This window comes from Cordyceps javanica, chromosome 1 (assembly GCF_051103115.1).
Source record: "Cordyceps javanica chromosome 1, complete sequence".
In the NCBI taxonomy this organism is placed as follows: domain Eukaryota; kingdom Fungi; phylum Ascomycota; class Sordariomycetes; order Hypocreales; family Cordycipitaceae; genus Cordyceps; species Cordyceps javanica.
Window position 1 is genome coordinate 7017268 of NC_139295.1, and position 24814 is coordinate 7042081.

The 24814-nt window shown below is 52.6% G+C and overlaps 6 protein-coding genes and 1 non-coding gene across 7 annotated transcripts; 3 read left to right on the forward strand and 4 right to left on the reverse strand.

Moving 5' to 3' along the window:
• Positions 1-93: 93 nt before the first annotated feature.
• Positions 94-1326, reverse strand: V2A60_002142 (uncharacterized protein; the record flags this gene model as incomplete). The annotated part of the gene is made up of 1 exon (XM_083253494.1): positions 94-1326. The coding sequence occupies one exon, from the start codon at positions 1324-1326 to the stop codon at positions 94-96; it is 1233 nt and encodes a 410-aa protein (XP_083109620.1).
• Positions 1327-3649: 2323 nt separating this feature from the next.
• Positions 3650-4480, reverse strand: V2A60_002143 (uncharacterized protein; the record flags this gene model as incomplete). Its single annotated transcript, XM_083253495.1, has 2 exons — positions 3650-3954; positions 4399-4480. The coding sequence occupies 2 exons, from the start codon at positions 4478-4480 to the stop codon at positions 3650-3652; spliced, it is 387 nt and encodes a 128-aa protein (XP_083109621.1).
• Positions 4481-7337: 2857 nt separating this feature from the next.
• On the reverse strand, positions 7338-7411 carry V2A60_002144. Its single transcript has one exon. It is a non-coding gene; the product is annotated as a tRNA-Asn (tRNA).
• Positions 7412-11785: 4374 nt separating this feature from the next.
• Positions 11786-12127, forward strand: V2A60_002145 (uncharacterized protein; the record flags this gene model as incomplete). Its single annotated transcript, XM_083253496.1, has 1 exon — positions 11786-12127. The coding sequence occupies one exon, from the start codon at positions 11786-11788 to the stop codon at positions 12125-12127; it is 342 nt and encodes a 113-aa protein (XP_083109622.1).
• A 657-nt stretch (positions 12128-12784) lies between these two features.
• On the forward strand, positions 12785-14876 carry V2A60_002146 (uncharacterized protein; the record flags this gene model as incomplete). Its single annotated transcript, XM_083253497.1, has 2 exons — positions 12785-13017; positions 13091-14876. 2 exons carry the CDS (start codon positions 12785-12787, stop codon positions 14874-14876), a joined length of 2019 nt encoding a protein of 672 aa, XP_083109623.1.
• Positions 14877-17808: 2932 nt separating this feature from the next.
• On the forward strand, positions 17809-19158 carry V2A60_002147 (uncharacterized protein; the record flags this gene model as incomplete). Its single annotated transcript, XM_083253498.1, has 5 exons — positions 17809-17970; positions 18046-18108; positions 18162-18243; positions 18307-18879; positions 18944-19158. The coding sequence occupies 5 exons, from the start codon at positions 17809-17811 to the stop codon at positions 19156-19158; spliced, it is 1095 nt and encodes a 364-aa protein (XP_083109624.1).
• A 1289-nt stretch (positions 19159-20447) lies between these two features.
• On the reverse strand, positions 20448-21500 carry V2A60_002148 (uncharacterized protein; the record flags this gene model as incomplete). Its single annotated transcript, XM_083253499.1, has 1 exon — positions 20448-21500. The coding sequence occupies one exon, from the start codon at positions 21498-21500 to the stop codon at positions 20448-20450; it is 1053 nt and encodes a 350-aa protein (XP_083109625.1).
• Between the last annotated feature and the right edge of the window lie 3314 nt (positions 21501-24814).

Sequence of the window (24814 nt, forward strand, 5' to 3'; positions counted from 1 at the left end):
GGTAATGCATTCTCGAAACATGAAACATTTATTAATTATCCATCAGATCTGCCATCAAGCACGCAATCCTGTGCTAACACTTTCGCATTCTGTTTACTCGGCATCCTCAACGATATCAACCTCCAGGTCCCATAACAGCCCGCCGTCGTCCGAATCAAAATCGTCCGACCCGGATCTGTTGGAATCGTCCGACGTGTTGGACGCCGTCTCTTGTCTGGTACCGAGATACTCGTAAATGGAATCATAGTCCAGCCAGTCCCCCTCCTCGCGGTCGTGCTCCTCGCGCTTCAGTCCCAGGTTGACCTTGGCGCCAAAGTCCACCAGCCAAGGCTCGCCGCTGGGGTCGATGATGACGCTCTCGCTCTCCGCCGCGCCCCAGTAGACGCCGAGCCGGTGCAGCTCGTCAATTGTCCGGGCGACCTTTCTGTCCCACTCCGCCCGCAGCGCGACGGGGAGGTCGCCCATCTCGTACGCGGCGAGGCTGGCTCCCGGCACCCAGTCGCGGAGGAAGCCAATCACGTGGCCCTCGTCGGGATGGTGCAGGACGCCGCGCAGGGACGGGACTCGCAGGGCGGCGGCGGCGCGGCGGCCATGTGTCTTGTCGCCGCCCTGCCGGTCCGCGTCGCGCAGGGCCCGGCGCAGCTCGAGCATGGTGCGAAAGTCCCTGCCGACCACCGAGTCGCCAAAGGCGATGCCGCCGCGCTCGGCCTTGCAGAACATGGGCTCGCCGTCGACCAGCACCCGGCAGGCGACGTGGTCCACGAGCGGGTGGTGCACGAGGGACTCGAGGACGCGGACCTGGCCGACGTGGTACCGCGGCAGGTCCGGGTCGATCTGGAAGGCTAGGGTGTCGGCCCCCGGGTGCGCATGCCGGACGCGCTCTGGAAAGTACTTGTTGGGGTGAGACGCGCGCTCGAGCCGGCCTCCACCACCAGGCGGCTGCCCGTCGTGGACGCACTGCTGCTCGTCGTCGTCGTCGTCGACCATGTGGAGTAGGGGGATGGGGAGGAAGAGATGGTCGGCGAGGCGGGACGACGCCGGCCGTGCTCGAGAGCCGGCGGCGATGCTGCGCAGGAGCGGCTCGCCCGCGCGGAGGATGCGCGCAAAGAGGTCCCGCGACGCCGAGTCGTACTCGTCGTCCGTGATGTGTGGAACACGGAGACTCTGGACGAGCCGGTGCAGGTGCTGCGAGGGCGTGGCGCGCGCCCAGTCCCGGGGCGGCGCGCAGCTGACATTGACGGACACGGAGAAGAGGAGGCCGATCCAGGAAGCAAGAACATGCGCGCCGTCGGGCCCAGAGTTGAGTTGCTCCAGACGAAAGTCCATGAAGGGCGATGAGTGGAAGTAGAACCAAAAGCAAAAGTATATGTATATATATATTTGGTCGCTTTGGGAAAGAGACCAGACTTTGACATGCACAATCCAAAAGTCTGATATAAGAAAGATGGGAGGATTACCGAACGGAATGATATGCCAAAAGTCAGTCTTTTGGACCGGGGAAACTAGGCCCTTTAATTCGAACTCCGGGGGATGGTGATAGATGACGATTTGGTGGTGACAGTCACAACCCCCGTTTTCACGGCCTGCATAACATGCAGAGCTCACTCGAGTTGTCTCATTCTACTTGTCTCGTTCAAATAGTGATGTTTAGTCCCACCAATCAAGGTTAGCAAGGCTGCGGCTTCCCGAAGCGCCGCCGGCGTGGCTTACATGGTCACTTTGGTGCCCAGTCACATTGTCCAAAACATGTCTTCCACAGAACTGCATCGGCATTGTCGCAGAATGAATGGGAGGTTGAAAAAGGTGAACGAACAGGCAGGTCCGTTGGCTCGCATTGGGGCCATTTCTACGAGCAAACTCGGGTTCAATGCGAAAAGACTATTGGGCTGAAGGGGCGAGAATACGCCAACAATCCAGCCAATATACCAGCACAGACGGACCCGGTACTGCATGCATATGTCTACTGGCATTCCTGGGGGTCAAATCTGCAGTATACAATCACTTTAGTGCATTCCTCTTGCTAACAAAGAAGCGACGTCTTTTTCCTTCTCTCAAGGCAGGCCAACTACAAAACCATTGTGGCGATGATATGCGCACGATCGCCGCTGCAGGGACATTGAGGACAAACTACCTAGCAATCGATCCATGACGGTGAGCTACAATGCATTTCCTGCAAAGTCCGGGAGCGAAATCCGCCTCCGTCTGGTCTTGTTACCCTGGCCAAGCCGGTGGGCCAAGACATGCGGCTACCCGTCTGCGGGGGAAAACTCAGCTCAGCTGAGGAGAAGGCGAGAAAAGAAGCTTTTTTCTTTCGCCGCGAGAGACTGCATCAACCTAGCCCCCCCCCCCCCCCCCCCCCTCTTCTTCCACGCCCCTTCTTCCTAGGGCTCGTGGGCTGTTCTTCGAGACGCACTCCAGAATGCTCAAGGCAGGATATGAACAGTGAGCTCTTCATTGAGTGATATTTTGTCTCTGTATATCTCTTCAGCTGTACTAGTACGGCCCGCTCTTTGGCTTTTGATCTGGCGTTTTTGTTTTTTTCCTTCCCAAAGATGTGTCAAGACCAAAAGTGTGCACAGTAGTCGGAGGTAGTCCGTCTGTACTGAGACGGACTCGGGCTTTCCCCGACGCCTTCGTCACCCCCCCCCCCCCCCCCCCCCCCCCAAAAAAAAAGACGAAAAATAAAATAAAAATAAAAAAAGAACGCCTGCGCAACTTTCACAAACCTTGCAGCTCCCTGTCTCAGGCTGAAATCGCCTGATTTTTGTCGCACTATAGAAACTAAAGGACCACATCATGTTCCCGGTCGTCACAAGAATGTCATTGGCGGGTGTATCTGTATCCCAGTCGGGGCACACTGCTACAAAGCCTGGCCATGTTATTTCGTGGTCATTTTTCGTCATTCAATATTGCATGAATAATAACTAATTCTTTTTCTTCTTTTCTTCTCCTTCTTCCCATGGTGTGTTAATCGTTCCGACGTAGGGCAGCCTTTGACTCCCAGCAACTGCTCCAACTACACGCCAACTGAAGACTGTTTCATTCATGGACTTTTGAGCGGGTAAATGCGACGATGAAGGCACCTTTTCAGCTATATACACCTGGAAACGGCATGTTTGCATATATGCTCAATGCCAAAGCTCGATGCATTTTTTAAGCTCCCCTGTCTGACGAGTTCCGACGAGGAGCAATGCACGCAGCCACCCCAACTCCAACTTTGACGGGCCTTTGGGCAACATCAGCCGCTCTCACTGCTACGAGTAAAGCCAAAGTCCTTAAGTAAGGAGAGGGAATAAAAAACCACCTATACCTAAAGAATTGGGTAAAAGTTCTGTCAGATTTTAGGAGGTTCCGTGAGACAAACAAAACTATTGCCACAGGGTGGTCGATGCTCCAGGGTGCTCGCACACCGGTCGCATTCGATGCGATCCATACGCCGACGAGAACAAACACACTTGACCCAAAGTATCTGCCATCGAATCTGCCACGTTATCTCTCCGGGTACCAGCACCCAGCTGTATCCTGGAGAGTGAGTGGTGGGCGCAACTGGTCCACCACATTGCTCGGCGCTGGACTCTTCGCAACAATGCAGCTGGCGCTCTCGGATGCAATTGCAGAAATGTGACAAGAATCTTTGTAGGTCTGCTCATCAGAGATCGTTCACGGTCTTGTTCCAGCCCTCGGGGTTGGCCAGTTCCTCGGCCAGGACCTCTTCCGGGTCTCGGCCGACGCCAGTATAGTCCACGACCACACCGTCCTCGACGTGCTTTCGCTTCGTCGTCATGGGTATGAACCGACCGAATGCCCACTCCCGTATCTTTGTAAAGTTGCGGCACATGTGTACACTTCGTATGTCCGGTTCGGCAATCTTGGTCTCGTGGTGCCACCTGTAGGGGATGGCGCTGACGTCGGCAGCGCAGGTGAGCGATTCGCGAAGCACTTCGATACAGTGGTCTGAAAAGTGGACAAAGTTGGTTAGATATATCATTTCATCTCCGGCATAAGCATTTCCACTGCGTCCCCCAGGCAGTCGGTGTGAGTCGTTCATGTTGGGCATCGTACCTAGATGAGACCAAGCCAAAAAATCAACCGATCCGTCTTTACGGAGAATGGACGAATTATAGCGAGCGGGGTATATAGACTGCCGAATCATATTCTAAAGATGATTAGAGTCTGATACGGCGTCTGGGACTGAGAAGACTGACCAGGCAATGTAGTTGGTGAAACACGTCAAGTCCAACGACGTAGTCGTGCTGTATACCGACCACTGGAGCGTGCTCCGTCCTGTTGAGTAGACTAGCCGCAGCTTGCTCGTCGATTCGAATAGACATTCCCTCTAAAAAATATCATTTGTAAGTCGCTGTTCAATGGGAAAGCTCTCATCATCTCTATGCTCACTGCTGTACATGTCTTGCCACAGCTGGTCCTTCTCGTCATCCGGCCATCCCTGGTAGGGGCTTTGGTCGTCCTGAAAAGCCATTCTGAAGACTCGGGGTATATTCTCGATAGACTCAGAAGCCGGAGCTGTATGCCAATGTCAGTGGGTGTTGCTGTTCACCTCGTACCCTTTGCATGTAAGTCGCGTACAGTATAGGCGGATGTCCATCCAACGACCATGGTGCAGCCGATGAGAAAGATGGGGACAGTCAGCCACGACCAGCAAAATGATGAAAGTGATATTCAAAAGAAGTGAGACTCCCAGTATCCCGAGTTCTAGGCTGATTGTAGCTTTATTTCTGACCATTGCTGATTCCGAGTCAGCCAAGAGAGGTGAGCCATCGGAATCGTTGCCATCATCCAATGGTCTATCGTCGTCTGTCGTCGGCATTTTGGGTTACAACAGCATCTGCTTACTTTCTTTTGACATTGAGGAGGAGAATTCGATCAAATCCAAACCACGTTAGTCCTAAATATCTGGACCATGTCAATCGAGTCCTACATATCTGGTAGTGACCACTGCTTCCGGCGCGAGGCTACGCTAGCACTACCGTTCGGCCAAACACCTGTGGGCCTTACCCATCCAACCTCGCCCTCCTGAACGATGAGCAAATGTTTCCAAAACCAGACTTTCTAGTAGCACAGTTACACGGAGACTTGTGTTGATGATGGTTGGCCCAGAAGCAGATGTGGTGGCCGCCAAGTACGTGGAGGGGGGGCTTGACTAGCCTTCCGCCGCAAGGTAATGCGCCTTGTCGCAGCCGGCGACCTCCAGCCTGGGACATTATTCATGAGAAATTTCTCCGGTGTACATGCTTCCTTTTACATGAAGACACCACACCTCGCAATGTTGCTGCCCCGATGCACTAACCTCGGCGGCCAGGACCAACTCGAGTCTGCTGCCATGAGGTCCGATTAAGCGCAGCCCCGTTGTCGCAGTGATCGGGCCAAGCGCTACACGCTACAAGTCATCGCTTCTGTATTAGCAAGAACAACGGGCGCGACAGAAACCCCGACCCGAGTCGAAAAAAAGAAGAAAAAAAAGCAGGAATGCGGCGGTGGCGGTCAGTTCGGGGATGCCGCGGTGCGAAGCGGCCACGCAGGACTGCGGCCAACCAGACTTTTATTACTCACACACACACAATCCTTAAAAAGTCACACAAGATGGCTTGACTCAGAAGCCTTCCTCGGCCTGGAACATTTGAATTATGTTACTGCTTCAAGAAGTCAACACCAACTTTGGAGCTTCGCAGTCGGGGAGGGGAGGCGGGCAAGCAGGTTATAAAAGGCAGATGAAGGGACCTCTAGGTTCGATTTCTTGCATTTTGAGCACCACAAAACCTCTATTTTCTTTGCTTATCCACATCTGTTTATAATCAACCATCTTTCTTTGTCAAAATGACGACTTACTTTTATGTCTTTATTGCTTTTGCTGCAGCAATCGCTGGTGCGGGTGCGGCCCCCGTGGCTCCTGAGCCGCCGATTTACGCGGATTCCGGAGACGTCATTGTCGCCTGGGGCAAGGTTCGCAAGTAGCTACTTTGGTATGTGGTAGACGTACTCCATATTAGACTGTGCCGATTCTCATCGAGTACAAGGATCAAGCCAATCAAGCTGAACGTTGTGACACCCATTTCTGCCAGCAAGGTAAGCCCCATGCATTCATCCCCCCCCCCCCCGGCTCAAACGTCAGCTCCAGAGAAGGCGTCCCTCCTGGTTTAGAAGATTCGAACATTCTTAACAAGTCTCTTGCACCCAGTTTCGAATCAATCAGACTATAAGAAGTGTTTTCTTTGAAATCTGGCAGAGTACAAGCAGGCGATTGCGCGAGGTGGTGCTTGGTTGGGCTGCAAGTCAGATGTGTCCACGGTCACTTCACAATACTTCTTCTACGTGCTATTAAAGATTTTACAAGAAACCTTTATTCATTATATCCTTGTTTGAATCAAGTGCCAAGTCTTTGTGATTTCTTACCAGGTTTGCATCAGGTGTGATGATAGCGACGGTTTCTGGTGAGTCGCGGCAATCGCATCCCTTTTCGATCGCCAAAGAATGGCATGACAGCCATCCTGTACAATGAGGTGCTCCCATGAACTGCTGCTGCAGTCTGGCGACAACCCAAATTTGACGCAGCTGCCTTACGTCCGGTTGCCTTGGATTCGGAAGGCCCACCACCACTTCCGAAAGAGCACAAAAGATTCGTGGATGCCTTGTCCGCCGGCGTATTCTTGCAAAAGTAACTGTCCGCCTGTGTTTTGTTGGCGTTGGGCTTGGGGAGGACGCGTCAAGCCCACGTCACATTGAAGCACGTCCGTCTAAAAAAATGCGGCACTATACATTCCTTCTGGGTTGTAAGCCAAAGCCATCATTGTGTAACGAAGAGCTTATGTCCGGTAGTGTCAGGTTCTAGCCCAGCTAGCCCACGAGGCTGCAGCCGCAGACGGAGTCTCGCCTTTCCCATCAGGCTGTAACCTTGTTCTTGCTTGGCTGCCGCTCGTACATGTCCATTACTGAGGCCTTACCTTGAGCTACATGAGTAAGTGTTACCCAGATCGAACTCGTCCAATGGAAATTTCTGGGGCATGCAACCCACTTCGGCGAAAAAAGAAAGAAAGAATTTCAACCTGGCGCGTCAACTGTCTCCAGCAACAAATTTCCGAAAAAAATTATACTTGGTAAAACTAGATTGGAGGAACAACTGGGTTCGGCTTGCCATTTCCCATTTATCAAAGACTAATAAATGATAGCCTCGTGATGGAAGCAGTGTCACACGTGTTGCAACCCAGGCAAGAAACCAGCACCGCAGTTTTCGGCGGGTTACAATAAGAGTGAATCAAGATATGCCTTATCCAAGTATCCACATTGTATGGAGTCAAAAAGATCAAAAAGAAATCATGTTACTCCCCCGGGAAGGCTCGAACTTCCGACCTTTGGATTAACAGTCCAACGCTCTAGCCAACTGAGCCACAGGGGACCTATTTGTGGAGGCCCGGCTAGCTATTTCCTCTTAGATTCCAAACGAAAAGAATCGCGTTGAGCTGAAGGAACTCGTCGTCTCGCCAAGTTGGGCTGCATTGCCGCCCGATTAGAGTTGAGTTGCTGTAGAGCACTGTTGCGGCCAGGCAATGCCAAACTAAAAAAGAATGAAAGAAAGAAAGAACAAAAGTTTCAAGCTTTAAAACTGGGATTCTTCTCCATGTGCAAGAGAGCATCCGAATTACTTTCGCCTTCCCGTTAGGTACTCTCGGTCTGTTGTTGAGGTTTTGATCACGCTTTGCGGCGAAACTGCTCACCACGTTCGGAATCTCATTGTAGTTGAGTAATGCGTGAAGGAAGGACAATATGGTAACAAGTATGAATCCAAAAGAATCATCCTCGCCTGTAGTGTTTTCTTTTTATTTTATTTTTCCTGGCATTACGCCATGCTTTCTTCCGGCGGGCGGACGCTTGCCGCAGTGCATCGGAAAGAGATAGTCGCCATGTGTATTGTTCCACACATGGCTCAGGGCTGAGTCGGCCACGATTCAACACTTCTGAGCTCCGATGCAACTGTTTTTAAACATCAAATATTGAGCGAGGGAAACGATGCTAGCCCACGTAGCTGCATCATCGAACTTTCGGCTGATTACTTTGGTCGAGAACTTTGGCTTACTATCATTCACCGATTCTTTACTTCCATTCCAGATTTATATTCACTACTTGAATTCGATCAAGAATATTTATTCAAACTCGTTCTACAGATTGCAAGCTGTGTCTGGTGTGGCTCCAGATTTCGCCGAGCCGGTTGAACCAAGCCCCTTCGTCTCCGCTGTTGCTCCTGTGTTCTTTCTCTACAAAGCATGTTGCGTTTCTGAATTAACGACGCACAATCAACAACAGTTGAATTTTTACAACATTTATCATGATCTCACCCTTCATATTGCTCTGTTAAGCCCTGGGCTTCTGTGACGGAAACTAGAGCGTCTCGCGGAGAATGCATGCTTGCAACTCAGACACCCATTGTCACGGCTCCCCGATGTAACTCTCTCCATCTCAAAAAACTCTGACATACAATATGCGAATTTTCTTATACAATTTGCAAGTTTGATTAGCAATGACGGCCTTTGTCGTTCAGGTTTCGAGAATCTGCCTTGTCATGGCCACAGCAAGGTGCGGTGGCAGTACAACTCGGATCGTAAAGTCCGTGACAACAAGCTGGGCTTTGTTGAGCGGGTTTCTATTCTCCACGTTATCCGTGACACATATGATGAATTTTGGTATGACAGCGTCGATAGATGGCTGAACCGGGACTCCGGTTCCTCTCTTGTAATGAACGAATCTGACCAACCTGCATCCCGGGCTGCCGTGAGTATGAGCAATGGCCCCGATATCGAGTCACAATAAAGCGAAACGTTCGCCAGATACGCCAGAATTGGATATCCTGTCGTTCCCGATAGCGGTTGGAGCTGAATTGCGAAATTCTGGTGTCAACGTCACGGCCAGCATATTGATTGTAGCCCCATCCACTGGCATAGTCCAGTCTTTTTCGAGCTTGACCTCGAGAATTGTGTCAATTGACTGTGTAGCCTTGGATGACCACCCTGCATCACAGAGGTGGGCTCTTGAACGATGGGTTGCAAAAGAGATACCTTTAACATCTGCCATCATTGATCACTTCAAATGGCACAGTACTTGAGCCAAGACGACCCGAAATCTCTTCCAACATTCATGGCTTCCCTTGAGGGCAGTGACTGCGTTGAGCGATATGCCTACTCTGGCACAGCAAGCCATGACCAGTCGCTCCTGTACAACGAGTTTGATCATCTTCAAGAGGTCGGCATCTACTATATTAAGGACCATTTCGAGTCAATGGCTGTACCAATGGGACAATTTGGAAATGACCATCTCAACAGTCAGTTTTTGACAGTCGAATCTCTGAAAAGATCATCGCGGTCCAAACCTCATATCTAAATTGAACGGCTCTTTTTCGCTTGCACCCAGTTTTCTTGGTTTAGAAAAATGTCTGTCATGATGTTTTACCGTGTTTTGGGGGCAATTCGGTATATTCTACTGGTTCGGTACTCGCCCGAGTCAACGTATCGGTGATAGATGGCAATGATAACAATTTGCCATATCTTATGACTTCGGACAATCACCAAAGTCAATTGTGTATTTAATAATATCATTGTTCAACGAAGTTCAAGTTTTGTGACTCTGCGCGAGCGCCTCCGTGCGAGCGCCTCCAACTTTGGCGAGCTATGCGTGATGCGGACTTGGATGCTTGGTATGCATCGAGAAATTCTAGCACAGGTGATTTTATTAATCCCAGGACTAACAGCAACTCCCAGTACGATTATCAGGATAGGAAACAGCGGTAACTCGAACAATAACCCACGGTAGAGAAAGCTGCGGTGATTGCGGGAACCCAATGGGTGCAGGGTAAGCTGCTGTGTGCCCCCCCAGCGTGTATTTCACCACATACAACGATGCCTCAATATATCAAATGCCTTCTCTAAGATGACTATTTCTGTAGAGGCAGCTGCACGGTCTCGCGACACTGAAAATGGGTCAGCTGCAGAGCGCTAGAGTTCTTGATAGGCGTCTCTCCCGCAACCGTCCATGCTTGGCAAGACCAGGCTACGGTAGCAGTTGAGTCTGATTCACTCTCGTGCTCCTCTACGGCATCCACGGGGCAACAACAGGGCCGGTTTTCTCTCCTCGTGCTAGAAACCTGTCGCCTATTCACGCAATCTGGACCCTTGCACATTGACATTGGCAGTCAAAGAGTGTCCCTGCGGGCGCGCTCGAGGGCATTTTGGTGTCCTAATTTTTCTTATGCTGTGCGACCCGCCTTCATGCGATCAAGGCATTGAAACGAACAACGCATCAGCTGAAGCGCCAAGAGACATGAAATGCACGGCAAATGTTGGTACATGTTCTTTAAGCTTGCGAGGCGCATATGAGAGTGTTTGGTCAGCGTGCAAATGGTCCGAAGTGCATCTGCGAAATGTCCGTATTAGAGTTCGGCGGAGAATCAGCCCGGCTGCTGTCATTCTTGAATGAAGGAGGAGGGGCCATGGGGCTAGGGCTTGCATATGACAGCGGCGCGGAAGCAAGGGAGAGGAGGCCATATTGCCTCTAATAACCCCCTGGAGGTTTGCAAAGACTCCCGACTAATAATCCTAGATGGAAAGGACGCACGTCGGTACCGTCCTCATTACCAGCATGAGAAGCACCATGAAATCCGCCAGAAAGGGCGCAAGATGCGGTCTAGCTACAAGCCTACAACACATTAGAGTATGAACACTTCTGTACGGATACAGGCCCTCGTGTTCGTCAATTTAATAATGCTCCGCCCGCTGCGAGCAGGGGTACGCGCATGTGTGCGCGTGGGATGACAAGTGACAACCCGTCAACAGATGAGAAACACCACCGACAGCCCATCCATTTGCAGCCAAGGCCAAGGCGGCGCCTGGTCGGAAGGGTACTTGGACCACGCGAGAAAGCCGAATTGTCTGACCTGGGCTTCCGGCAAGAACCCCCCCTCCTTTCACTCGACTCCTTGTCGCACTCCACGCCCATGCAGATTACCGGTATTGTTTCTTCTCGTCCCTAATAACCCCCCGCGTGTCGCCTGCTTCCCCTCTTCCATGAGCCCGAGGCGAGAGCCTTATATTCGTTCGAGCCAGAGCCAGTTTCCTGTTCTCATTTTTAACCTTGGATCCGATTTTTGTTTCATACCACGCCGTCATCCTTTTTGCTGCCGAGACAGAATACTGTCTTACACATAGCTTTGGCTCAATCGGTAGCTGGCTACCGAATGTGAACTTTGACAGGGTGAAGTCGAGTCAGAACTTCCACGATTTACCATACTAGTGTCGCCTACAAAGTACTGTACACTGGTTGCGTTGGCCCCTCGACTCAAAAACAGTGGGCAGGAAGCCATCGCCCTGTAAGTAAAAGTCAGTCCTCGAGCGATGATCAAGTGCTGATTGGCAGACTGCCGCCTCATTTAGCCTTCTTTGAGAGCCGCCAAGAGCCGAGAGTGCCTCACCAACTAGTTGCGAGCATCGCTAGAGCTTCTCCTTAGTCCGCGCGCGAGCTGTGCGAAGCACAGTTATGAAATAGGAAGACCGACATTTTCTTTTGATTTGTCTCTCTCGAATCTTTGACGATAACCAGCGAAGCCTTTTACCAGGACGCGCACTTCGTCGCGCGGCGTAAAGCAGCTAGCTTGTGTAAGCATATCTTGTCGTCTTTTACGTTGTCGGCGTCAGTGACATACTCTCAACCCTCCTGAGCTTACAAGGCTCCCCAGAGTCGCTCAATCGCCAAAAGAATTGGGCAGCGCATAAAGCTAGGAGCAAATATGTCGGGCAAGGTCCCACCAGAACGCATGGCTGAGCTGCGGCGTGGATCGAAACTGCGCCAACGACTTCAGATGGAAATCGAAGAGGCGACGCAAAGCGTTCACCTTACGGAGGATAACATTCGACATCAGTACCAGCAGCTTTCCTACATTCAAGCGTACGAAGTGGACCCTGTAAAGCGTCACCACGATATGGCGTACTGGCAGTCTAGCATTAACCAGCTTCACTCGCAAATGACTATGCTACAACATCGACTGGCTGTTGCTGTTCAGGATCTTCATGATTTTGAGGAGGCAACCGCAGAGATATCCGAGCGAGCGAGTTGCGAATCGCAAAAATGAATGTTGGGTACCGAAAGCGGATGTTGGGGTTGGTGATGAACGAAATTCCTTATCAACGGATAATTTCATGTCAAAATAAAATTTGATAATTCGAGCAATGGACAGCAAAGAAGAATGCACGCAGAAAGTCGGCAGGGATAGTGCAAGCATGGCCAATATAACAGATTGGACACGGGCGTTGAAGGTCGACAAGAAGCAATAGGCACTGTATGGGATTGGCGCTTTCCCCCTTTTCATGTGATTTAGTTTGAATCACTTACCAAGGCCTTTGGCCACTGGAGTAATTTTTGGATATGAACTTTTGCAAACTGTGATCTTTACTATGCTCAGCTTCGCGCCTGTCTTGACAGAAATGGATGTGGGGCGGGCTATTCTCAGCATCACGGCTCTAGCCCATCATAGAATCTTGCCTCCATCAACATATTTACCCAAGAGGCATAGTAGACGATAAGATGATGACTGGACCTGCATATATGAGCTCTAGGTGAACCACGGCACTGTGAACACTCCTCGGTCGATAAAAGGTGGACTCTGGGTGCATCACAGCACTGCGGTGCCATGCAAACGCGCCCGACAGCTCATCGAATTCTCACAAGCCGTCAATTCTTCAAATGAGTACCAGACGCTGTCGTGCTGTACTATTGACTTGGTGCAAGCATGCCTTCCTCTCCGGGACAATACGCGCCGCTGTCGTCAGCAGACCAGCACGATGACGGGACGCGTCGCACGCGCTCCCAATTCACATATCGCCACCTGTCCCAGATGGCAAACTACGTCACGTCTAGCCCGCTGCGTGTCATTGCGCATGTCGATCTAGACGCATTTTACGCGCAGTGTGAGATGGTCCGGCTGGGGCTGCCAGACGACCAACCGCTGGCTGTTCAGCAGTGGTGAGTTCTTTCATTGGCGAAGGGCCTTTGTGTCGCCGGCCCGCGTAAGACTGTATCGCTGATCCCAACAAAGGCAGTCACTGATCGCTATCAACTACCCGGCACGAAAGAGTGGGATTGGAAGCCGTCTGGGTTCCGTTCTGGACGCCAAAAAAGTTTGTCCAGAACTCATCGCACAGCACGTTGCAACATGGCGTGAAGGCGACGACAAGTGGGCGTATCGAGACGACGCCGCTGCCAACATGGCCACGGACAAGGTCTCCCTCGACCCATACCGGCTAGAATCGCGCAAAATCCTGGCGCTGGTCCGCGCCCATCTCCCTCAGAACCTCCAACGTGTGGAAAAGGCCAGCGTCGACGAGGTATTTCTGGATCTGTCAGCACAGGTGCACTCCATTCTCCTCGACCGGTTTCCCGAGCTCCAGCATCCGCCGCCATACAATGATCCAGCAGAGCGGCTGCCGGTGCCCTCCATCTCCGCGCTGAACTGGCAGGCGGATGCACTCATCGACTTGGATGAGGAGCGTGAGGGCGAAGATCCGGACTGGGACGACGTGGCGATCCTGATCGGGTCAGAAATCGTGCGTGGATTGAGGTCAGAGATTTTCGAGCGGCTCCATTATACCTGCTCCGCTGGTGTTGCGTGCAACAAGCTCTTGAGCAAACTCGGGTCCAGCTACAAGAAGCCTAATCGTCAGACGGTCGTGCGTAACAGGGCAGTAGGAATATTTTTGCACGACTTCAAGCTGACCAAGATTCGGAACCTGGGTGGCAAGCTTGGAGAGCAAGTCGTCAGCGTTTTTGGAACAGATCAAGTGAAGGATCTGTTGCCGGTACCCGTCGGGCAGCTCAAGGCCAAGCTGGGCGAAGAGACCGGTATATGGCTTTACAATACGATACGCGGAGTTGATACAAGTGAAGTCAACCCGAGAACGCAGATCAAGTCTATGCTATCTGCCAAGTCATTCAGACCATACATCAACACGCAGGATCAGGCCATCAAATGGCTCCGCATCTTTGTGGGGGATATATTCAACAGGCTTGTGGAGGAAGGTGTGCTGGAGAACAAGCGTCGACCGAAAACCATTCATTTGAGCGCTCGGCATATGGCACAGGCACGGAGCCGGCAGATACCCATACCCCAAGGCAGGCCGATTGACGAAATGATGCTCATGGGCCTGGCCAAGGATTTACTGTCGCAGATCCTAGGTGATGGCGGCATATGGCCATGCAACAACCTCAGCCTCACCGTCGGAGGGTTTGAAGACGGCATAAAGAACAACATGGGTATCGGGGCATTTCTGGTCAAGGGCGATGCAGCCATGTCCCTCCAAGCTGCTGACCACGGCAACAACGCACCCGCATCGTCAGAAAGGCCGCATAAACGAGCTCGTGCAGAGGAAGCGGGCATACAGAGATTCTTCGCCAAAGGCCAGCGGGAGAGGATACCTAGCGCGGACGCAGATGCTACAACGGCCCATGTCCGGGAACATGATGATGGCAGCGCGGAGAAGAACCATAGTCATCACAAATCAGATGCAGAAGCGGATGCAGAAGCGGATGCAGGCATACGTATCCAACAGAGCGACCCTGAGCAAACTGGCTTGCGGTGCACTCGCTGCAACGCCTCATTCGAGAAATCGGAAGCACTACAAAGCCACATGGACTGGCATATGGCAAAGGACATGCAGGAAGAAGAACGTGTCAAATCAGCATTCGCTGAAAGATCGCGGAATGAAGCATCAGTGCGTGCCACAAGCAACAAGAGCTCCACTGTGTCGTCTTCCTCACGGCGTGGAGGGCGCGGCGGAAGCAACAAGCTCGAGCAGGGCCAAAGTAAGCTAAAGTTTGGGCAATGAACATGGACCAAATCCAGCTTCTACCAATCTGGCCACTCAAAAATGAAAAAAAAAGAGGAAAAAAAAAAAAACAAAGCCGCGGGCCGAGATGGGTTGGGCTTGCATCCCAGGATTTCGAGTATACCGCGGTTGGCGTAACGTGGGGTAATGACGTTATTACTTTGGTAGAAATGGCGTGGTGCGGCTGCTTGGATGTCCTTTCGTGCTGACACAAATGATTGACCAAGTTTCACCATGAGCAAGTCCGAGTCGCTTGCCATGAGTCGTCGACATATATACTATCGTGACGAAGGCTCGACCGGATGGGTGTCCAACGTTGTCGCCATGTGGGTCGGCGGCGGAAAGACGATATGGTGAGCAGGCGGGCCCCCTCGATAGGGTTGGGTGGCAATTGGGTAGACGGCGTTGATACCCAACAAAGAAGCGGTCCACAGGCGGCGCGAGCGGGAACCAGCCAGGCACCCGTCTCACAACAATGATTTTTTGTGTCCGGCGTGAGCTAGTTATGTTGGAGCGCTAGGCCGAAGCCAAGTTTGCTGGCCAGTCTCTGACGCCGTAATTGGTAGGGACAGACGTGCGCTAATCTGCATCACCGGCCCTACCTGTGGCGACGACGTGACGGCGGCATGATGCCGCAGAATTTGGGACAGAGTCTTGCTTTGCCTTATCACCAAAGCCCTACCGGAGTTGCACAAAGATTAGAATGCTCGGGGTTGACCCAGGTTGCGACGAGGAGACCGCGTTGGTTGGCCGCACCCCGGCGCCACCAGTTGTAGCATCAAGCGAGGGTTAATAAAAAGAGTCGCCGACGCACAATGCAAGCCAGATCGCAACAAAAACTAAGAAAAAATAAAGAAAAAAAAAGAAAAAAAAAAGGAGCTTTTGGCGCAGTGGGATTCATAATAATTGGTGCATAGATGTGCGTCCCGGTTGCTAGGTTTCATCAGGGACGAGGGCACCGGCGGCCGGACAAGGCGGCGCAGGACGTGTGTGGTGCGCGCACCAAGGCCGGCCTACCTGCCAACTGCCTCGCAGGAATCTTACAGGAGAGACAGATGCAGAAAATTCGTCCCCCCCAACAAACCAGGCAGCCAAGAGTGCCGGAATCTACCACATGCATTCTCGCACAGGTGCGCAGGTGTGCCCGTGTTTGGCTGTCTGGCTTGTCTGGCATTCTGGTAAGTATCTGGCAGTCTGGCTCTGGATGCTGGTGTCTGGATGGCTTGGCCGACACGACAACGTGCAGGAAGGACCCAGCAACCCACATCGCCACGAGACGGTCCACAGGTTGACAGTATGACCGTCGGTGTCGAGAGCGGAAGCATGGGATTTCGAGAGGCACAGGTGCCCTAACTGGGGTCCACAGATATAGCTGGGTAGTTTCTCGAAACAAGGAATTCGGTATTTGATGGTGCTTTCGCATAAACAGGTTTTCGCCGTGGTGTTTTAGCAGAGACACCGGAGTCGTAGAGTGAGCCGGGTCGGGGGTCGGCGGGGGACGTTTGGGCCGCCATTTTGATGGAAATATGGATGCCCGGTTTGCTGGATGGCTGGTCGAGTGAACACTCAAGACCTAGTTACTGAGTACTTAGCGCAGTCGTGATTTGCAGACGATGGGATCCCAACTGGCCAACCAGGAGTACAGGAGGAGAGCTTCCGGACCAGGCCCGGTACACACGCTTGGTGTAGATTGACGGCGAGCTAAGTAAGTAGTTTACGTATCCATTTGCTGGGTAACATGACTATCTACCTGCCTACCTGCCAGTATTCTATCAGTCGGGAGTGCTCCGTAAGTACTCCTTAGAGATTGCTTATTCGCTACTTACTTATTTTCCCGATAGTGATAGGACGAGATGGAGAGGATGGTGTCATGGTCTTGGGCTCCGTACAGCGACAAACGGAGAGATTTTTTTCTTTTTCCCTTTTTTTCCTCTTTTTTTTTTTTCAAATCACTTTGATACCATGAAGCACGACTGGAAAGGGATTTTTATCCTGGCATGATCTCATCACGTCGCTGGGAATGGATAGTCTTGGGGGAACCATAATGTTCATGCGCAGCCAGCAGCGAACGGGGTTTTCTGCCAAGTACTCGTAGTAATTGGTACGTAGTTACCCGCTTCAAAAAGCGAAGCCCCACCACCATCGCCGCCCGCTTCTTCCCCTCTCACCAGCTCACCAGCCAGTCAAACATCTCGACTCGTCCCTCTCTCTCACACATCCTGGGCTAATAATGGTGCCCAAAAACCATCTCGTGCCGCACCCACCCAAACACACTCGTTGACGACTGCCGACCCTCGTCTCACATAGTCACGCACTCTCACGCACGCACGCACACACACACACACACACACACACACTCACTCACTCACGCACGCACCACGCACGCACACAGACCCGGGCTCCTTCGCACCACTCTCATCAGTGCCTCAGAACCTTTCGACCTCTTCTCCCTCATCCTCTCGTCCTCTCTTTTGGCACCCAACCCAGGCTGCCCAACCCGCCCTCTTGCAGCCCAGCCAGCCCTCACAACAGCTTCCGCACCAAGGAAGAAAAAAAAAGTCCGCCACCAAGCCCGCCAGCCAGGTCAGCCCCTCCTCTAGCCCTCTGACCCCTGGTCTCTTTCCCTCTCTCTTTCGCTCCCTCTGTCGCGTTGCCCGCTTCTTGTGACACTTTTGGTACTGACACGCACGAAATCTCGACAGGCCCTTGCTTATTAGTCGATCACTGCCCAGTCTTGCCTTTTTTCTATACCTTGCCACTCGCCTTGACCCGCTGCCAGCTCGACCTTTTTTCGCCTCCCCCCCCTTCGGCCCCTGTCGCCTACTTCTAGCTCGCTGCATATTAGACGCTCCTACGCCCTTTGCCTTTCGCCTCCGCCTCTGAGCCACCTTTCTCTCTTCTCCGTCACCTTCATCTCACACATTCCCTCGCCATGTCACGACAACCCCGCAACAACGCCCCTGCGCCGGCTGCTTCCAGTACTCGCATGAACGAATACTTTGTCCCTCGGGACGGCATCGATCGCGAAGTCATCTCTGCCGACATCTGCCGCTACTTGGGCAACGATGCCCTGGTGCGGCCTGGTCACTATGAGGTGCGCCCCTGGAAGAGTTCTTCCTCTCGTCCAAACCCCCAAACGATCCGGGCCAGATCTGCTAACGCTGCTCAGAACCCGCAAAGTGGACAAACCGTCCAGGGATACTACATTACCGCCTACCGGAACCTCACGACCGTGAGTCACCCTCACTTTTCCCTTAGCCATGTTCGCTTGCTAAACCATGCCAGGCCATGATCGAGGACCTCAAAGCAGACTCTGCGCGATGGGACAGCGAACGCCGCTCCCAAACATCGCGCAATACCCCTGGAGGTATCCAAGGCTCGCGAGATGGTGCAAACTATGCTGGGGCTCCGTCTTCTAACTCACATGTAGTGCAATATCGATACTCCGAGACGCACCAGTCGCGTCAACACCATGGCCCTACCGAACACCCTCCCTTCCAGCAGCAGCAGCAGCAGCAGGACCACTTCAACCCTCGTGAAAACTTTGAGACGGCTAGATACCCCGGATCTGGTGCACCAGGCTACACCGGCGCCACTGGCAACTTTCCCCAGCAGCAAACCTATGCACCTGCCACTTCAGGTCCCAGTTATGGCAGCTACCAGCAAGGTCCTCCCGGCGGGAATCCCGATCCCAGATATGCTAGCCCTGTCAACCAGCCCGGCTTGATGAACCCAGGATTCCAAGCTCAAGAAGTTCCCTACGTGAATACTGGTGCCAACATGGCGCCCCGTTACCCTCCAAATGATGGCTTTTCCGGACCTCGCGGGGGCTCCTCTGGACCTGGACCCCAGCAGACCATGTATTCCACTTCGGGCCCTCCCCAACAGGGCTATGGCCAACCCTCGGGAGCTCCTTTCCAGTATTCAAACCAGGGACCTCATCCAGGAAGCGGCCAGCAGTATTCTTCCTCTATTCAGCCGCAAGATCCTTTCTACGGCAGAGGTCAGTTGCGTACCAACGGCGAGTAGCTGCGTGCCATCTGAACTTGTCTTCTGACCTACTCTAGCCTCGCCTGCAGGCCCTCCGCCATCCGCTTATGGAGCCCAAGGACACCACCAGCAGCAACAACAACAGCAACAGTATGATGAACCCCCCCTCTCCCGAGGCTCCGCGCCCCCTTCCAGCCCTAAGCCGCCCTCTGGTGCAAACAAGCGTCGTAGTGACCAGGACAGCGACAGAAACTCCGTTGAGAGACACCGACCTCCTCCTCCCCGCCGCTAGACGCGTCTCTCGGCTTTAGCTCGCCAGCCATGGCTAACACAGCTTGCAATACTGTGACTGCATTGTCCCCAGGATGCTTCATCCGAAGCCATCCCCTTCTTTTTTTTCATGTCATCATCAACGACCCGCAATGGAATATAAACCGGAATACCCTCTGCGTATATAATATCTCCCTAAACGGACTCTCCTTGCCCCGGATACCCGCTCTGGACTATTCCCTGGACAATGCTTGCGATTTATTTGTGCTTTTGGCTTGCTCCACTCATGGATAATGTTACCAATGCCGGATATACCTCAAACCTCTTCGGTTCTCGTTTCTTTGCAATTTTTGCCATCAACCTGGATTTTTCTTGCCAGCCCTGGCCCTGGACTGGTGTCTTATCATCTGGCCGATGATCCCCAAGTTGATTAATGATTGGATTTATGTCATGTTTTATCTATCACAATCGGCGTTTTGGAAAAGGCTGGTTACTTCGGTACATGTTGATTTTGGGTCGACGATGCTTGCCTGCCGCTGTCCGCTTGGGCTCTGGTCTACCAGAGCTGTAAATCGTCACTCTGGCTAGTCGTCTTCTACTCCGTCGACATGAACATGCCTGTTTTCTTATTGTATGCCCAAGCCCGGACAGCCGGGCAAGCGTTGCCGGTTTGTATATATTCCCCAGACGTTTATATGGAATCTTGCTACTTTGTTTACACGATGGGGGTGTCATGGATGTGATTTGCTTACACTGATACACCTAGCCGTCCCCTCTCTGGAGTCTGGATGCCGAGTTTAGCCGTCAAAATATTATTCTTCTGGATCAGTCGTGGTTGAAAGTTCTGTTGGGTCTTGCTGCATTCAGCAATGACTTTTGTACCATACCGTCAAGTCCGGGTACTTCCCAAACAACCTAAACAACGTGCTTCAATCCCTGTTAAGAAGCAGCCGCAACGCCATTGGAAATTGAGCTCCTCTTTTATTCGCATTCCTTCTCACATCATCCTTGATCAAAGAAGAAGCAGCAAGACCCCCATAGATGCGACACTGGTTACTTGTACTTTCGCACATCTCCAAAAAACACATTTACGAATGCTTTTATATCTACTGGCGACTGTCAATCACTTCTTTTCCAGCGCGTTTCGTTTCCTCTTCCAAAAAAAAAAAAAGAACCAAAGAAACATCCAAAGTGGAATATGTTTTATATATGTATCATAAATCTGTTTGAGTTGAATACTGACTGAATTGCCAAAACGCCTAGAGAAAATAAATGCGAGCCAGCCAAATTGTGAAAGGAGAATACTAATTTCTAATACCCCAGCAAGAGGCCGCCATGCTGCGCAAGCATGATGACTGCCGCCACCCATTCTTGCGACGGCGAGGCCAGCGGCTCAGCAGCATGACCGTTGCCGTAAGGAGGAGGCGGTGCGTCAACGGTGTACAGCAGGACGCGGCAAGGCTGCCTCTCGAGCGGTTGTCTCTTTCGCGCCGCGCCGCCTCTGGCCGGCACGGGAAACGCGTCCGAGTGCGCCTGGCGGCAGACGCCCTCCAGCGCTCCCAGGTCGCCGGCCGCGACGCTGCCCAGTAAGGTACTCTCGCGCAGCCGCGGCGTGTTCTCGGGCGTGTCGCCCGGCGTTTCGTAGAGTTGCGGCCCGCGGCCGGGGCGGTAACGGCGGCGCTGGTGGTGGCCGCCCGCCATGCCGAGATGGATGCCCCGCGCGGTGGGGTCCTGCGAGCCGGGGTTGGTCAAGAGGAAGAGCGTGTGGCGGTCCTGGCTCGAGTCTCCGTGGTCGGCGGCGGCGGCGGCAGTGGTGGTGCCGTAGTAGCGAGCGTGGTAGACGAGGAAGCGCGTCGTTGGCGGCGGCGTGGCAGGTGGTGATGGCGGCCGAGGAGGAGGAGGAGGAGGAGAGGAGAGACCCGAGCCCACGGATGACAGGAGCGTGCTCAGCGATGGGAGAATAGTCCGCAACGAGGAACATGAGGAGCAGATGAAGCTGGAGGAGCGAGCCGAGTAAGGCGGAGGAGGAAGAGGAGGAGGAGAAGAAGGAGGAGAAGGGGGAATGAAGAGGGAAGAGTAGGGAGGAGGCGAGGGGAGCGGCTCGTAAGCGGGTGGAGGAGGAGGAAGAGACTGATAAGGAGGGGGGCTCGATTCGATCGAGGCCCAAGGAGGATATAGAGACTCGTACGAAGGAGGAAGGTCGTTCTCTTGAATTGGTGTACTCTGCGAGTTGGGTGCGGTGGAGTGGTTGTCGAGACGGTAGAACGTGGCAACGTCTAGGCGCTTTTGTTGACTGTCGACAGCGGCACGGCCACTGCTGCACTCTCGACTAATCTTGTTGTTTTTGCTGCTGGTGTTCTGCATGGTCTAGGTTTCGGAGCACTGGGAAAGAGAAAGAAAAACAATTCTCTATAGTGTTGCGTTCAAGTTTTTCAATGTATGTTGACAAAGGCCAAGAAGAAATGGAATGGATATGAACAAGGAGAATCTGAACCTGGCAATAGATGGGACAACGAAAGCTTCTTATAGATCGAAACTTTTGGGCATTCACATGGGTTTACGAACGCCTTGATATCGGGAATCGGCAGCATCACAATGAATGGCAACGTTGCAGAGCTGCTGCGCCGAGGTTTGAGTACATGTCCGGCGGACAAATCTCGTCAGTCGGCTATCGCTCGACCTTGAAACCATTCTTCTTTTTTAAGGTTCTTTTTTTTTCTGTTTATGATCTAGGGCCGTTCAAGAAGCGTCTGTGACTGGGCTTTCGGACATGGACTAGGACGACATCTCACAAGCCCTCTCTCGGACACGCCGAGTTTCGTACCTGGGGTGAAATGAAACGAACGGGCGATCGGCCGAGAGAAGGAAAAGGCAGCTGAGAAGCCTTGTGATCACACGCGTGGCGCAATAACAACTACAACAACAACAGCGTTGGGATGAAATGAGCTCGATACGTCCTTGCCTGGGTTCGTCTCTTTTGTGGAGATTATGAAGAACACACCCGGATGTCGGCGAGCGCTCGGATTGGATCATTCGTCCATCATCTGGTCATCGGTGCGTGCTAAGTGCTGGTTAGTGGCTGTTGGCTGCGGGCGTGACAGGACGGCAAGTTCCATGGTTTTCAGCAAGGTACATACATGCATACACGGCTATGCCTAGAATGAATAGGCCCGAATCTGAAATCGGAGCTGAGAAAGCTGGTGGCGTCAGGGGGTCCGGATATAGCTTTCTTTCACACGAACCGGGCAAAAGGCTACTGGCGCGCGTGTATATACCAAGGTTTTGTAGCTTGGTGCGAGTCTTGGAGGACTTGGGGCCGTCTGCATTCTCTCATGGCTGTACGCTGAGAACATCTAGAGAGATGGAGAGAGCGAGGCGTAAGAAGAGGGGGGTATAGTCTATGCCATGTCTCTGGCGTTGCAGCTCGAAGCCTCAAATTGACGGAGTTTCCCGGCCTAGGGCGTCCATCACTGACAGCTCGGTTATCGGCTGCCATGACCATGTCAATCCCAGCATGTATTTCTCTAGTACTCCGTATTTCTCGCCTCGAAAATGACGGCGTCGACGCCGTTGAAACTCTATCAAACACCTCCGAGGCCCTTGTCACGGTTCCATCCCGTCCACTTCGCGACAGCCGTATACGTGTGCGTGCGTGCGTGCGTGCGTGCGTGTGTAGCTGATCCTAGCGCCGCTCTGGAAGGGGGGAGAGTGTCTTCCGGAGATTTCGGAGCGGAACTAGGCAGAAGGCTAATAACAACCAGGAAGGGGACGAGACTTTCTTTCACATGAATAAAGATGATAGGAGCATCTTTCATTGGCTCGGCGTCTACGGAGTACCCAGACGGGGTTCTTTTTGCTGCGGACACGGCAAGACGGGCCGTAGAGCGGGCGCGCTCAACGGCGCGGCAGGGAGCATGTGAAGGTAATTCTCCCCCACAGCAGCACTTTTGATCCGTTTCATGGCTGCAGAGTTTAAGGGTAAAAATAGAAAAACAATGGGTAGCCCGCGACAATGGTGACTGTTGCTTTGCTGCGTGGACTTAGCTTTTGTCTGTGGTGGTGGGCGTGATCGAGGCAGTGTGTGTGTGTGTGTGTGTGGGTTTTGCGTGATGTGAGGCGGGCGTGGCCTTTGCATTCGCGGCGTGTCGTCGGTCCAATAACCAGCCTCTCCTTCCCTAGTCATGCTTGGGAACGTGGTCAGAATGACTTGAGTGGATTTGAATACTCTCCCGCACTGCAGCAGCAGAGTGGTGCAGACAGGCAGCACTGCAACGGCCTCGGAGCAAAGCAAAGTGAGCTTGCGCAGACAGCCAGGCAGATGCTGTTTGTGCGGACAAGCCACAGGCCTTCGAAGCTGGTTGTCACGAGTACTTGCGTTTTTAGGGTCCTCGTTTTTCAGCTTAATGGTGTCAAGGCAAGGACCAAGACAATCAGGTTGGGGAGAAGGACGAGTGGCATTACTGCGAGACGTTGCTGCGGCGATCATGTCTAGCACATCCCGCCATTCGAGTGCCGATATGAAGCCATGGCTCGTAAACCAGTGCCAATCTAGGCCCTTGAACGTGGCGAGTTGTTTTAGTACACTGTTGAATATACGGGATAGTGTGTTCTGTTAGCCTGTGTATCAAAGGTCATTGTGACTTGTCTTCGAGTCACTATAGCTCTCTGCACAAGTCAATGTTCAACGTCGGGCTTTACTTGACTAGAATGCCGCTTCGATTTCCATTCCTTTCGGGAATGGTACTCGGAAGTCCTACAGCTTCTGCTGCCAGAGCTGATTGTCTTGGGGACCGGGACAGCGTTGTATTTAGCCATGAACCGCGTTGCGGACGGCTTGGCGAGTTTGGTCAAAGTTAGGCCGCCTTCAGACCGATGATCAAGGGCACATATATGACGATCCGGCCCTCTGAAGAATCCAAGTATGTGTGGTGAGAGCAAATATACACGCTATTGCGACTTGTCCGGGGACAGACCATGGTTGATGGACCTGAATGTCATGGCGGTGGCCAGCAAGGGCCAGTTCAGGCTGGCTGCGAGGCGAGTGGTGGATGACGTCTCGAGTGGGCGACCAACAGTCAAATGCATTTTCTCGCCTGTGGGTGCGGGTTGCTGCCTTTCCTCCAACGTTTCGTTTCTTTGTTGATGCGATTGATGTAAGTAGTTGTGGACCCGGTGGTGCAGAGCGCCTCTTGGAGGGCGGCTGAGATACAACAGGGATAGATGGTGGCAGCTGGGCACAATACAAAGAAAGGGTAGAAAAAAAAGAGGAAGAGAACACAGTGCAAAATGGAGATGACCGAAAAATAGCCAGACTATTTTCATTCTTGTTCAACAAGCTCGGTGGTAATCAACTCTGGAATAACAAAGACGGTTCGGTCAGCGTTGCATGAGGAAACGCCGATGAACAAATATCCTGGGCGCAGGAGGAGGCATGGCACCAGCTGTCGTGACCCGAACAATGACGTACGGGTTTGAACCGGCGACTACAGATTTTCATGTCAAAAGTAATAAGGTACCAGATCATGTCTTTGTGCAAATCTGCGAACTGCTGGCCAACAAAAGGAAAAACAAAACAAGTTTCGCTTTGGTGTGCACGGCGCGATAACCCTACCCTACTTGCCTACTAACCTACCTAGATATACATGAGGGTGCAGCCACGTACCTTTTGTGTGAGGATG